Source organism: Myotis yumanensis, unplaced genomic scaffold (assembly GCF_028538775.1).
Source record: "Myotis yumanensis isolate MYYU_CA2020_CCGP unplaced genomic scaffold, mMyoYum1.0.hap1 SCAF_14, whole genome shotgun sequence".
NCBI classification, from domain to species: domain Eukaryota; kingdom Metazoa; phylum Chordata; class Mammalia; order Chiroptera; family Vespertilionidae; genus Myotis; species Myotis yumanensis.
In genome coordinates this window covers 27716030-27730780 of record NW_027223765.1, presented here as the reverse complement: position 1 = coordinate 27730780, position 14751 = coordinate 27716030, and the positions used below count along the sequence as shown (strand labels likewise).

At 45.0% G+C, this 14751-nt stretch overlaps 1 protein-coding gene across 1 annotated transcript in view; it reads right to left on the bottom strand.

Moving 5' to 3' along the window:
* Window positions 1-2348: 2348 nt before the first annotated feature.
* The window catches only part of EPHB1 (EPH receptor B1), a 409554-nt gene continuing 397151 nt past the window's right edge, over window positions 2349-14751 (bottom strand). The window contains exons 14-16 of the mRNA XM_070433462.1: window positions 9888-10081; window positions 7152-7307; window positions 2349-3782 (exon numbers count right to left, since the gene is read on the bottom strand). Of these exons, the coding sequence (XP_070289563.1) occupies window positions 3674-3782; window positions 7152-7307; window positions 9888-10081 (459 nt within the window). The 3' untranslated portion in view covers window positions 2349-3673. The remainder of the gene's footprint in view (window positions 3783-7151; window positions 7308-9887; window positions 10082-14751) is intronic.

Below are 14751 nucleotides of genomic sequence, written 5' to 3'. Positions count from 1 at the left end.
CAAAGGCTTCCTCTCTGTGAGCCCAGTGGTAGGTTCCATCTCTTTAGCCTGGCTCACAGGGGCATAGGCCACTGACCACTGTAAAAAGTGTATTTTTAAGAAAGGATATGACTTTGCCTGGATGGTGTGGCTCAGTGGTTGAGTGTAGATCTATGAACCAGGAGGTCACGGTTCAATTCCCAGTCAGGGCACATGACCGGGTTGCACTCTCAATCCCAAGTAGTGGGCATGCAGGAGGCAGCTGATTGATGATTCTCATTATTTATGTTTCTACTTCTCTCCCTCTCTCTCTCTCCCTTCCTCTCTGAAATTAAAAATATATTTTAAAAAAAGAAAGGATATGACTTAGAATTAATCCTCTGCCAGATGATAAGGTAGTAGTGAAATTCAGAGGATTGGGGGTCTCGTTAGCAGTGAGCATTCTCCTCAGGGAGCTCTTTTTGAAGGGGTGAGTAAAGTCTCCTGGCACTAAAGGCCAGTGAGGACAGATACCTCTGTTAGACCAGCCTCTCCCATCCCTTCATTCCCAAGGGTGTGAGGATTCATTCCCCTCTTCCTGGGTAGCTCAAAACCTCAATGACTATCATTCCCAGAGTCCAGGACTTCACATCTATTGCCATTCATTCCAGGAAGCTAGGTTAGTGTCCTGCAGTGGTTCTCAAGTGTGGTCTCTGGACCAACAGCAGCAGTACCACCTGTCAACCTGTGAGAAGTGCACATTCTTGGTTTCCACTCCAGATCTACTGAATGAGAAAACCCGAGGGTGGGGCTCCACGACCTGTGTTTTAACACACCCTCCAGGTGATGCTAATGCATGCTCAAGTGTGAGGCCCACGGAGATAGTGGTTAAGAGCAAGGGGTTAGATTGTCTGAGTCAAAGCCTGACTCTGCTTCTGTGTGATCTAGGCAAGGTCTCTGTCTCTCAGTTTTCTCATCTGAAAATTGGAGGCACTACAGAATCTTCTAGGACTTCACAAGATAATTGTGAGGAAGAGAGTTAATCATGTATGTAAAGTACTCAGAACATGCCTGGCATAGAGAACCTGCTTAGGAATGATAGTCTTCATCAAAGGTAGTTACCACTATCTGATAACACACATAAGGAAACTGAGGCTCAGAGAGGTGAATGGCTTCATGCTGTAGGTGGAAGGCATGATGTCTCACTCTCGAGAGACACACCATATTTTGGGGTGTGGGGTTGGGGAAGCCTAGCATGTGAAGCTGTGCTTGGCACCTGGGGGGGTTGGGGGGATGTCAAGAGATTTGTCCTGCCCCTCCCATTAAGAGCTATGTTTGGAGGCCCTGGTCTTGGCTCTGCTAACCCTTCATGCTTTCCCCTTGTGCACTTTGGGTTTTTTCTCTCTCTTTTGTGGGGTTTTACGGTAAAATGAAACCAAAGGATGTGGCATGACCTTCACCTTGACCTTACTTCTGCAGCCAGAAGGTGAGCTGGCATTAGTGGAGGCTCAATGAGGATCTCGGGTTGAGGAGGCTGCCTGAGAAATTTGGTGATAAATTAAAATTCATTCCTGTGGAAAATTGAGAGTAGATTAGTTGAACTGCCTAGACTTGTAAGACATTTCACGGATTGAGGTCTTTGGGGGTAATTAGCAAACTGTGCATAGAATTGGCAAGCTATTACTTAGGGGAAATTGTCTTTTTTACACACTATGTGGCTGGATTGGGGCCCCTTGCAACCATATGTGAATCTTCTGAGACTGTTTTGACCATCTCCTCCTGTCCCCAGGGGGTTAAACACAAGGGTGGTGCTTTAAGAAGGGGCTGCCCTGCTTTGGACCTGTACCCCTAAGCCTATGAGCCTCCTCATAGGGGCTTCAGAAGGTAAGGACCTCCCCAAGTTCAAAGTTACCTAGAACTAGGTAAAAAGGCTTATCTCACCTTAAATATATATTAACCTACGTGAGAACTATAATCCTCTTAATTGCCTCACAACCCTCCCCTCCAAATGCATGTGCCCAGACACACCACAATAGTCTGTAGTGGTTCTTCCTAAATTGGCCTGGATGTGAACTTCTCAAATGCAGTGTGTGAACTGAAAGCAGGGCTGATCATGTCTTACTGGTGATTGTTTGTTTATTTCCCAGTGACTTCTTAAAGGTGCATGTTTGAGACTTCAGAGTCGCATATTTATTTGGTTCTTCCTTTGGGTCACAACCGTGACAGTGATTTCAATAGATTCTGCTTCTCAGGAGTCACAGGATCCGGATGTGTATGCTCCCTCCCATTAGGGGGAAGAAAAATGTTTGTTAAGGATTCTCCCATCACTTGGGCACAGACCCCATGGGGTCCAGGAACACATGCTCTGACACCATTCTATGTAAACCCAGACATGCTTCTGCTCATTTTAATTAGACAGATAAAATTAGCAAGGAGATTAAGGTAAAAGGAGAAATTAAAAATATTTAAATGTTAGGTGGAATTTACAAAAGTGAATCGAACAATGAGGTACAGAAGGAATGCAGAGAGACACAGACACACTTGAAACATTCCTCGGATGCCATACGGCTTAAGCCAGTCCACGGGTAAGGTAAGAAGACTCCTCCCTTGCCACCTCTTAAATTGCAGATTCCAGGATGTGGAAGAACATTCTCCAGACACACTTTCCTTCTCCTTCTCTTCAGATGTTACCAAGAATAATTCATCAGTCAGTATCATTCTAGAATGGCCCACACTGCATCCAATTCAAACCACTCACCTGTTTCCTGTCTGAATTTGCAAGCTCTTGAGAGTTTTCCCCCAATTTCATTTTATTTTTCTTCCTACCCTCTCCCCATTGAGCCAATAGGCCACCTGGGCCAATCAGAAAACCAAAACCAACAATACGTTCCTGCCCCTTCGAATTTTCCAGGCCAAGACTTCCTAGACCTTTGTTTGCATCTGTTACGAACAAGCACAGTCATCTTAGAACACAGACGTACATATGTGTGCTCACGCACACATGGAAACAGGTTTTCTTTTTTTTTTCTTTTCCAATTTGTGGTTTCTTTTTCCTTTTTGCAGAAAATGCAAACAAAAGAAAAACAAGGTTTTCAATTGAAGGTACATCTCTTCTTCAATATGAAGACATTAATTGAATTGGTCGGATCCCCCATGCAGTGGTCAGCAAAGTCCTTTGGCAACTGACAGAACAACATCTGGAGACTCAGGAGCTGGGGTTGGTTTGAAGAAACTTCCCTACATGAGTTGTGAGCAAAGGGAAATGGATGTGGGAGAAGGGAGAGGACTCTTGGGGAGTACAGAAGGAGAAAAGAAAAGAATGTCATTGGCGAGGAAGAAAATGGAACGCTGCTCTGTTTCTTCCCTCTACCTCCTTCCCTTCGTTCCTGTGGACAGATGACTCCAGCCCACTGAGGGGGGAGCTGAGTTCACTCTTGAAACCCTGATGCATACTCTTGTGTCTTCACTTCCGCTGAACATCACCTCTTCATATTTTTATTATCTATTTCGTTTCCCACGGCATCATAAACATGCTTCTATCACTGAGAAATGAAGGTTGACTATGAGGAGCAGGTCCAGTTTTTTCTTCACATATGTGACACATTTCTCAATGGAGAAGCCAATCTCTCCAGAACATTCCACAGTGTTCAACCTCTGGCTCCCCCTTGAGTCTGGTCCTTTTTCTTCCTCTCCTTCCCCCAGAAAATGAGAGTTCTCATGCCATTGCCGTTGGTGACTGACTCATCTGGACCCTCATAGAATGAATGCTGTTCAGGATCTTCTTCTGGTGACCTGCCAAGGTGACCCCTATTCTCAGGAGGTCTCTAGGAGGGGGAAAACACAAAAGAAGGCACTTTAATGTTACAGCAGCTTTTCAGAGATCAAAATTCATCATAGAAAGCAAGTAAAAGTGTTGAAGATCCAAGAAGTTGGGTAGGTAAGTGAAAATGTTTAAAATCCAAGGATCCCAAGTTTAAGAGTCTTTAGCAAATGCCTACCTGGATATTTCCTTACTGAACTTCACTCTCTCCATGGAGTAGATCTTGTCTCCAATGCCCCCTCCAATTTAGATAATCCTGGAAGGATCTGGAGCAGCCCCTTCATTGTGTCCATGACTCTAGGTAAACTAGAAGTTTCCTGTTTTTTTTTTTGTTTGTTTGTTTGTTTTTCCAACATCCCCAGCACATGTTGTATGGGGCTTCAGGTATTCTGTGGCTTTCTGGCTAAATTAGTGATCACCCGCTGTGACTGAAAGGATGTGGGGCTTGCTTGGTTTTCTGATATTTCCTCCCCAAGTTTCCATTTTGTGCCTCTGTTTGAATTTTAATATTATACATTTTTAAGAAGGGTGATCTCAAAGGTTTAACTTTCAAATATCTGTCCAAGCAGGAATCCAAGGACTATGTTTAGGATAGGGATTTGGTATGGATTCATCTTTGAGCTATGAGTCTTAATATGAACAAGTTCATGGCTTATATTTGACTTTGGGGAGACCCATGCTTCTTTCCTTAATAATAATAACATGACAGTGCTTGAGTACTTTTCAAGTGCCATATACTAACTCATTCATACCTATGGAAGCATTTTGTAAAAATCGACAAACCATTTAAATTCAATGATAATACTTTAAGAGCAATCATTTCTCCTGTGCATCCTGTAGGGAAGGAAATAGGCAATAGGCCAAGTGCTTAGCATGTGCTATTCCACTTGCCACAAACCAATGAGATGGGCACTATTATAGACATATTTATAGACAAGGCAACTATGGCTCAGAGAAGTTAAGTAACATGCTCTAGATCACACAGTGGGGGAGCATTCAGGGAGCTGGGGTTCAAATTCAAGACCACTGGGCCTCAGCTACCCTGCTGGGCTGCTCTCAAACTCTTCTAAGGTGCTACCTGTACTCCCCCCAAAGCTCTGGGTCTCCAGCACAGCAGCTCACTTTGTACACTGTGCACTTGACCCCCAAGGAGGACCCTGTGCTGGACCTCACCCACTGTGCCGCCACCGCTTTCCTGATCCCCCTCCTTTCAGCAGGTGGTCGGTGCCCCACAGGCTGCAGTAGGTTTAGATGATTAAAATGCCCCGTGTCTTTTTAGCAAACATGTAACATGTTTGGGAGGTGTACTTGAATTTTAAGTTCACAAATTGTCCTGCAACCTATTTTATTTATTTAGTTGCTCATATTCTTTTTCCATCTTTTATCTCCCAGAAGATAAACTAAATTGTTGCAATAGTGTGTGGACATTTTACTTTGAACTAAATTAAATTCCTTAATTTTAGGTTTCACTTTTCTTTGTTCTTTTCATGGTGGCTATTCTCGGACTTGGGAAATTATTTCCCTTGATTCCTTCTGTTTGTAGGTGATCAGGTGATGACTGCCCTCATACTCATCTAGGGGAAGCAGGAGTAGCCTTATCTTCATGAACACCCACTTCGGTCCCTGCACCCAGGCCCCCAATCATCTGCGCCATCCACTTTAATTCTGCGAGATTGGGAAGCTGGTTTTTCACCAGTCAATGCTTCTGTTTTATTTTTGGTGTCTGACAATAATTCATTATGTCAGGGACCATCTTTTTTAGGCATCAGCAGGAAATGAACCCAGGTTTAAAAAATGAAGTCTGAAGTTTAGTGGATCCAAGACTAGATGCTCATTCAAGTCACCTACCTCCCTGGAGGAAGTGGAGGTGCCATCATTTCTGGCAAGAATGAACCTCAGAGAGGTGGAGCTGGACTCCAGGAAGATGGACTGCAAAGCAGGAGTGGGGGACCGAGGCCGAGTATTCAGAAGCCGTCCCTCTTGGGCTCAATTGCTGGGCGTAGGTGACCACTCCCTCCCGTGGGACTCAGCCACTGGCCTGCCCTAGGAGGGTAGCCCCACAACTACCTCTGTGCCTGACACAAAACAGGTGATCAGTAAATGTTTCCAGCTGCTTGTGGACTGATCGATCCTCTACCATGGAAAATGTGTGTTACAGACCACCAAACCCAGTGCTGTCAGTACACGATTTAGTCTGGGCAGCCAGTGAGGTCCCCTCTGGGTTATGTGTGTGTGTATGTGCATGGGTATGTATTCAAAATTTGACCGACTTTAGACCAACTTTAGTTCAGTGCATTATAGAATCTTGACTGCATTATAGAATCACTTGGGCAGTTTTTAAAATCCCAATGAATTTACAATATCAGGTATCAGTCCCTTTAAAGAGTCCCAGGTGATTCTAGTGTGCAGCAAAGTATGGGTGCTGCTGTGGCCCTGGGATGGACTGGGAGAAGGATATGGAGCTGGCAATCAGGAACGCAGACATTAGGCCTGCTCTGCCAATCATGAGCTAGAATCTTCAGGAACTGACTTCACCCACTTTCTGAACCTGCTGAATGAGAGGGGTGGAACTACATAAATATTTCTCAAACTACAGTTCCACAAACCCTGCCTCTCAAAAATGTGGCTCCATGGTATTGAATAATTTTAAATGGGTTTCTTTATTTCAGGATTTCTCATGGCCTTTTCAATGCTAATATGTGTCCTGAATAGCCAAGAGAGTGATAAAGTGTGCGGCGTTTCCTAAATTTATTTGACCGGGGGACCTTTTTTCCAAGGAGAATCTATTAGCATTTCCCAGAACAGGTGCTACTCGGAACATTCCTGGCGAAATGATGGACTGCATGGATCTTTAAGACCCTTTCTGGCTCTCATTTTATCTGAATAATGTTGGGTTTTGTATCCCTCCAGAGTCCTTTGGGCGCTGCAGACTGGTAAGTGATTTGTATACTTATTTACAAGTGCTATGTAGGTATGAACAAGCTCCCCCACATCTGCAACTGTTGCTGCGTCAGGGCCGTGCCTCTGCCTGCTATGTTGTTAAAGTGCTGGCTGGCTGTGTTCTTTCCATCTGGATGCTCCCTTTGATAGGCTGAGTTTAAAAACTTAAAGGGAGGAGCGACTCTTGGTGATTAGGCAAATGACCTATGGCAATGACTGAATAACTCTCATTTGGGGCCCAGGACCATCTCAGCCTCCCCACCTTCAGCCTTGCCTCCTTTTTTTCCAAGGTGCGCCCCCACCAGGCCTAGTTCCATTCAGAGAGGAGATCTGGAGCTGAAGCCAGAAGTCAGGACTGGTACCAAGGACAATGGCAGGGAAGGAGCCTTGACCCCCACCCACAGGCTGGACAGAGACGATTGTCATCACTTACTCTGATGTCATCTGGGTGACCAGCTGGAGGGAGGTGAAGCCGGCGGTGAGGAAGCTGTCCCTGTACTGAACCATTTTGATGGCACTGAGCCAGTCATCCACGGTGGTAAAGGCCGTGAAGTCTGGGATAGAGCGGTCTAGCAGGGGCTGGGAAGGCCTGTGAGACAGAGAGGAGCAGGTGACTTCACAGCTGCAGCAGTGTGCGGAGAGCCACGCTCCGGGCAATGGCAGACTCCACGTGGGGCGGCACATGCTTGACAGTGGAGCCCTGTGCTGACCCTTCCTTCCAGGTTCCTGAGTTGGCATGGCTTCTCGGGGCCAGGTGGCTAGTCCCTCTGCCTCTGGGCACTGCCACACGTCAGTCAGCCCAGACAGGCTGATTGACCAGCATGCAGTATAAAGGGAAGGGAAGGCTCAGGACTCCCTTGTAAACTGAAATCTAAGAGCTTTTAAAAATATATACAGTTCACTGCCACCTCCCCAAATCTATTGGTAACATTTGGCTTTCTGGTTTTGTCCTCAGCTAATTGAAATAAATGGAACAGAAGGGCCCACCACTGATCTTCCCTGGCACATTCTCAAAGCAGACACCCAGGTACCCAATCTGGAAACCAGGGTGCCTTCTTGACACATCTTTAGCACCAATGCCCAATCCTTTACCAAGTCATAAAGATTTGTCCTTCAAAATTGTTCAAACTCATCCACTTCTTTCCACACCATTCCCCTGACTTAAGACCCTACCTTCTCTGTCGTGATTACTGCAGTGCTCTTTCTTCATGCATGCTTGCTCCCCTCAACCTAAGTTCCACACTGTTGCCTGATGCTCTTTCTTACAAATGCAGATGTGATTATGTCAATAACCCTCACCTGTTCCTGATTCAAGTCAAACCCTCTAAGGCAGTGGTCCCTGACCTTTCGGACCTCACAGACCACCGGTTGGCGACCGCTGCTTTAAGGGATGCTCATTACTTTGAAAATCAAGCCCAGAATTCTTAGCAGGACCTAAAGGCTCTGAGTGTCTGGCCCTCGCCCACCTCACCAGCGTTAGCCACCAACCTGCCCCCTCACAAACTGTACTCCACGCACTAGCCCTGTCCTTTCCACCCTCAGGCCTTTGCACATGCTGTACCCTGGCCCCTCTACTCCCATATTCCTTTCAATCTGTTAATGCACTCCCTCTCTTCAGCTGTCATCAGGGATGTCTCCCTGACAACAGAGGAAGGTAGATGCTCTCCAAGTATCAGGCACCTACCTCCCTGCCACACTGATCTTTGGGTGATTATCTAAATGACTCAAAGCTCCATGAGGGCGGGGACCATGTCTACCTTAGTCATTCTGTAGTGCCAGCAATGGACACAGTGCTTAACCCAATAAACTTTGGTTAAAAGGATGAATAATAAGTGAGTTAACCCTGTAAATGTACAACTGATAGTTGCTGACAGTACTTGACGGTTATTCTGTTCATTTGCTCATAACAAATCCCATTGCTTTGTATCTTTGTCCCCTAGCAATCAGGGCCTTTGCTTGCTAATAGGTTGGCCAGGGTTCCAGGTCTGCAGCTCCACCTGCCTAACAGACTGGTGTGGTTAACAGAAAGGGTGCCTTCTGGAAACAGGATGGCCCAGAAGTGGGGCCTCATACCAGATATGCTCACCTGTTAGAGAACCCAGTGCCCAGTCCATCTAAAGCCAATGGGAGGTAGAGACCTAGACAGGTTTCTTAACATCTGTCTACACAGCAAGCATGTCAAACTCGCAGCCCACAATGAATATTTTTGCGGCCTAGCCAATATAATGGTATGTAAGAAACGTTTTAATAAAAATTTTGTGACTTAATTTTTATAATATCCTGTTATACATAATTATTAATAACGAACTACAATGTTCTCTAATGACTAATTACTAAAATCGTGTGGCATTCATTTCCCTATGCACCTTACACGCAGGCGCACCATTTCTCTCCACTAATACTAGCAGCGAATATTTTAGCAGCCGATTGCCATATCATTAGTCTTGTACTGACTTATTTGGTGTGCGCAACAGGAAATATTTCATTTTCGGAGAACAATAAAAATAGGTTTATTTGCATTACGCTTACTAATTTGTGTAGTTATTCAGTGTCTGGTAAGTTAATGTTCAAGAAAAAATATTAATTTTTATTAAAATGTTCTATTATGTTAACGATTACTCATTTATTTCAGCCCTTTGTATTCAGCATGTCTCTATCGAAATAAACCTGTTTCTATGAAAATTGAAACTTTTGTTTTTTTTGTGGCCCACATAAACTTAAACCTTATTTGGCCCGTGTTAGCCTTTGAGTTTGACATGCTTGGTCTAGTCGTGGTCGGTTGGCAAACTCATTAGTCAACAGAGCCAAATAGCAACAATTGAAATTTCTTTTGAGAGCCAAATTTTTTAAACTTAAACTATATAGGTAGGTACATTGTTATTAACTTAATTAGGGTACTCCTAAGGCTTAGGAAGAGCCACACTCAAGGGGCCAAAGAGCTGCATGTGGCTCGCGAACCGCAGTTTGCCGACCACAGGTCTAGCCTATGCTGGAGGCAGGGAATATTTTAGAGAGAACCAAGAGAAAAAGGAAGAGAACAGTTTTGGAACTTCTCCCATTAGTGGATAAGCTCAATCACCTTACCCTTGCTCTTAATGGACCAAAAGGCTAGCAGTGTTGCTATTGGCCTTGCCCCTGACCACGCACACCTAATAACCACTAGACTCACACGGCGGTGATGGTTGCCACAGTCTTGAGACTTGCTGGGTTCCGGATCATCTTGTCCAGGGTGTTGACAATCTCAGCAAAGCGGGGCCGGCTATTACGGTCCTTCTGCCAACAGTCCAGCATGAGCTGGTGTAGAGCAGCTGGGCAGTCCATGGGTGGGGGAAGCCGGTAGTCCTGCTCAATGGCATTGATGACCTGCAGGGACACACATGGGAACAGGTATGATTGGGTGATGAGCCATCAGCCAGTCATTCACAAATTAACCCCCAAGGATGGAGCCTGCCTGACCTAGGTGCCCTCATTTTATGCTCATGTACTTCCTACCATAGTAAGATGTGACGTGTACTTGGCTTTTCTCCCTAGATTGTGGGCTCCTAGAAAGCTGGGACCACATCTTAATTGTCCCTTTGTATCCCTAGCACCAGTGCTGGGCCAGATGCACACTAGATCTCTGTAACTGTTTATTGAAGAATAATCTGGTTAATTGGCTTGAACTTCTCTTTAAGAGGACACTGACCCAATTCTGCCTTGCTGGCAGCTAGTGGCACCAGGGCAAATGAAACAATGGCACATGGGAAGCCCAGTAAACCCACTATTTATAACAGACACCACCAAAACTTGTGGTGGCCTCTTCCTTTCACTGTTAAGCAAAGAAATGGAAGGAAGGAATCAGGACTTGATGGAGCCCCTACTCCAGTGATGGCGAACCTTTTGAGCTCGGAGTGTCAGCATTTTGAAAAACCCTAATTTAACTCTGGTGCTGTGTCACATATAGAAATTTTTTGATATTTGCAACCATAGTAAAACAAAGACTTATATTTTTGATATTTATTTTATATATTTAAATGCCATTTAACAAAAATCAACCAAAAAAATGAGTTCGCGTGTCACCTCTGACACGCTTGTTGTAGGTTCGCCATCACTGCCCTACTCCATGCAAGGGGCTTTCTGATCATTTGCCTTCATTTTCAAGAGGCAGCAACAGGGATTGGGTTGAAGGATTTGGTTAAACAAATTGGTTCAGGACAATAAAAATGGTCAGTTAACAAGGTGGTCCACAATCAATATCTCCAATCAGGTTTTGCAGACTCCAGAGGATAATTTTGTAAAGGTTTTAGGATCTTCATGTACTTTTGTCTGTTGTTCAGGTTATAGTAATTGTTTTTCACCCTTTACTTCTTAATTCCAATTCATTTAAATCAATTATGTCTGCTCTGTGCTTTTTGTAATAGAAAAAAAAATTGTACATGACCCAGTGCTACACCTACGGATTTATTATGATATAACACAATGGAAAGCCTAGAATTCAATGCAGGCCTTCCAGAGATGTTGCAAAAATGTACCTATTTAAATGGAAATATACTCATAGTGTAATATTAGGCAAAAGAACAGGCTGCATAACTGCAGACATGGCATAATCTTGCTTTTGTAAAAAACTAAAACCAAACAGAAACAAAAAAACAATAATTATACACACGCATAGAAAAGACCTGGGAAAGATATATACCACAGAGTTAATGGTGGTTGCCTCTGGGCAGGTAGCAACATGAGTGCTCTTTATGCTTTTCTTTTTGCTTGTTATTTTCTGTAATAATTATGCATTGATTTTATATTAAAATAAACAGTTAAAGCACCTTAAACAACAAAGGAAATAATTTGGGGTTCAATGATTTTGATGTGTTTATGCCTCTAAATAATGTCAGGTTCATTTTGACTGATTATGCTTGTGGGTTTGTTTTTTTTCTTTTATTAGTGAATTGGTCAGAAAGTGAATATTGTCAATCAGATTCCATTTTTACAAATTTTATGCGTAGTGTATCTATCAGACATGAGATGGGGCATGAGATAATATGATAACTTGAAGTCATTAGACATAATCAAGGTGTATTTTTCCTTGTGTTCAATATGGCAGAAAAACAAACAAGCATATAAACCATACCAATATTATCACTACATAAAATTCAGTGATTGGAAACATTTACTTTTTTTTTTAAATGGGAACATTCACTTTTAAATTATGTTTCATTACCACCAAATTTTTCTTTGCCAAACTACTGTCAATTGAATTACCTGGTATCTTCATAAGAAGTCACTGTAGCCCCATTTTTCCCAGGAGGAAATGGAGGCAAACCTGGTGAAGTGAGTTGCTTGAGGGCACACAGCTTGTAAATGATAGGGCTGGCACTAGATCCCAGGGGTGTCTGATTTGATGTCTGGATAACCTGAAGCCCACTTTTCCCAGGCCTCTGTGGGGCTGCCATTGTAATCTCGTCCTGGGCGCTGTTTGAAGTCCTCATAGCCAGAAGCAGGGGTATTGGGCTAAACCAAGTAGTCCTTGAGGATGAACTGCTGGGCAGCATTCCCATCAGCCAGGCTCAGAAACCAGCACCCTTTACCAGCTCCTTCCAGGCAGCCAGACTGAGGGACCCTGTCACAGAGGCCCTCCTCACTGTGGAGCCAGTGGGATTCCCCATGGAATGGTCTTGCAAGCTCTTTCTGGGTTGCCTAAGCACAAGCTAGGTGGGGACATCAGGAGGGGCTTGTCTCCAAATTCAACATCTCACAAGGCTAGTCCCCCCCCCGACCCCCCCAAATCATCCAGTTCAGGGCAGCTCATGTCCCCTTAAACAGCTGGTATCTCTGCTCAAATTATTTCATGCCAGAGCCCCAAATCCTAATTTTCCGCACTGACAAGATTACTCTCCCGTCTGCCTTTAAAAGGAAGGATCACTGGAGTCAGGACCCGTGTGCAGAGGCACGGCTCCATGGTGTGAACAGCCGATCAAGCACTCCTGGCAGAGCACTGAGAGACTGGACCCCACGTAGGCACTGAATCTCCTGCCTGAGCTTCAGGCTGAAGGCAGCTTAGCTGTTTTCCCCTTGTCTCCTCTGCAGGCTACCTCATGGGGTTTTGGGAAGACTGTCCTGGCCTTTGCTTTTATGTTTCCTCTGTTGTACTCTTTCTTTTTAAGAAGAAATCAAAGAGCCGTTGCAGGTCTGCCAGGAAAGCAGGTGTAGGTGTTGTGTTGGTGAGGGGAGGGCAATATGATTAGGGGCACAGACCTTGGAGGCCTGGGTTCAAATCCTTCTTCCGTTTCTTACTAGTGTCAGACACCTGGCAAAGTCACATGACCTGAAACTGCACAGGAAGGGTTGTTAGAGATTAAATGACTTAGTGAGGTGGTGTATATTGAGCTCCGCAGTAGAAAGGATCCCTGTATTACATGGAGGCCGTGCTTTGTGCCAGGCCCATCCCAGTAGATGTCATCTCTGCAAAGAGGGTCACTGACCTGCTGCTAGACATTGGGAGGTCCAGAAAGATGGCATGTGAACCCCCTTTTTCATGTTTGCAAAATGTGACTTGATTCCATTTGCTTTTCTAGATAATTACATTGTTATTTACTCTGGGAGCATTGATGCTTCTTGTACTTATGGCAAAAAAGAAAATGCCTTTACCCTCCAACCCCCAAAGAAAAACTACCCTAGGTCATTAACTCATGTGTGGATAGCATTTGTCTCCTCGAATCTTTCATTGAAGTGCTATGCCTTTGGAGAATTTGATTCCCATTTTAAGGATCTGGATGTTTTCCAAATCTTCTGAGTGCATGTAACTTAGAATAAAATTAAAACATCAAGTCCAGGCCTCTAATGGGGCTTTGTGATCAATCTCTGTCATAGCTGCCTCGCTAGCAGGTGTGGAAAACAGGGAGGAGACACAGAAAAACACCTGGCTATTGGATGGCTTCGCACCAGTGACCACGTTTGAATTGTGTGGAAAGCGTGGCCCCGGAGTGGAGGCATAGAGTACTCTACTGAGCAACACTGAAAATCAGAGTGAGTCCTAGGCTCCTTCCCTTGGTCTACAAGAGGATGAGATGAGTGGATGCTGAAAAGACTAGAGATTAGAATGAGATCAGATGGTGTTTCTAGAGAGGAGGAGAGTGAGGGTGTGGGGCAGGAGAGAACCAGTCTAGGCAGCTGTCACTTAAGCAGGCTGTGCCTCATTTTGAATGGTCTGCAGCCACTGTTTGGGCCATCCTGAAGGTCAGTGTAAGCCAATGCACTAAAGGGGCAGGGAGGGGAGAGCAGCTGCCTTTGTTCGCCTACACCCAGAGGTGGCAGGTCTGGGGGTTGGGTGGGGACAGGAGTATGTGGTGTGATCCCAGGCACCGTGAGCACCTGCTGAAGTGACTGGCAACTCCTCTGGGAAATGAGCAGAGCCTTCGCCTGCCCTGGGGTCCTCAGTGGAGGCTCCAGACTGCCCCCAGATGTGCATTTCCCATAAGTGAGTTGAGCAGTGGGCGGTACCTGGAGAGTGAAGTGGAGGAGCTCAGAGTAGAGGAGAAACCAGGGCAGAAGGGGTTAAGGTAAGCTCTGATGTTTCAATAAAACAGCAGTTTCTCTCCACAGACACTGCCACTCTCATTATCTCTGTCAATCAGATCCAAGCAGCAGAACTTCCAAGTTCCCTCTCTGGCTGACAAACTCTCTGTACATGTTCAAAGACCTTCCTGGGCTCCGGAAGCCCAATTACCAGCACTCCGACTTGCCTCTGCAATTCTCTTTCTTAAAGCCCTTCAATTGTCATCTGGAAAATCTGTTACTGCCACCACCTCGGTGGTTTCTGATGAGTGGGGCTGCAGCCGAGTTGCCGGGAGCCCCTCCTGGCTCCCTCGCAGGCCTAAGATGTTTTCTGAATGGGCACAGGTCACCTCCCACCTTCCACAGAGAGCAGAGTGGCACTTGGGATAATGCTTAGGAGCTTTTTCCCCCAGAGAAATACAACAAAATTAGAATAAACGGTTACTTTGCAGATGTTCTTATTCCCTTTGAGGCCCAGCTCAAGCGTCAAATATATGGGAAGC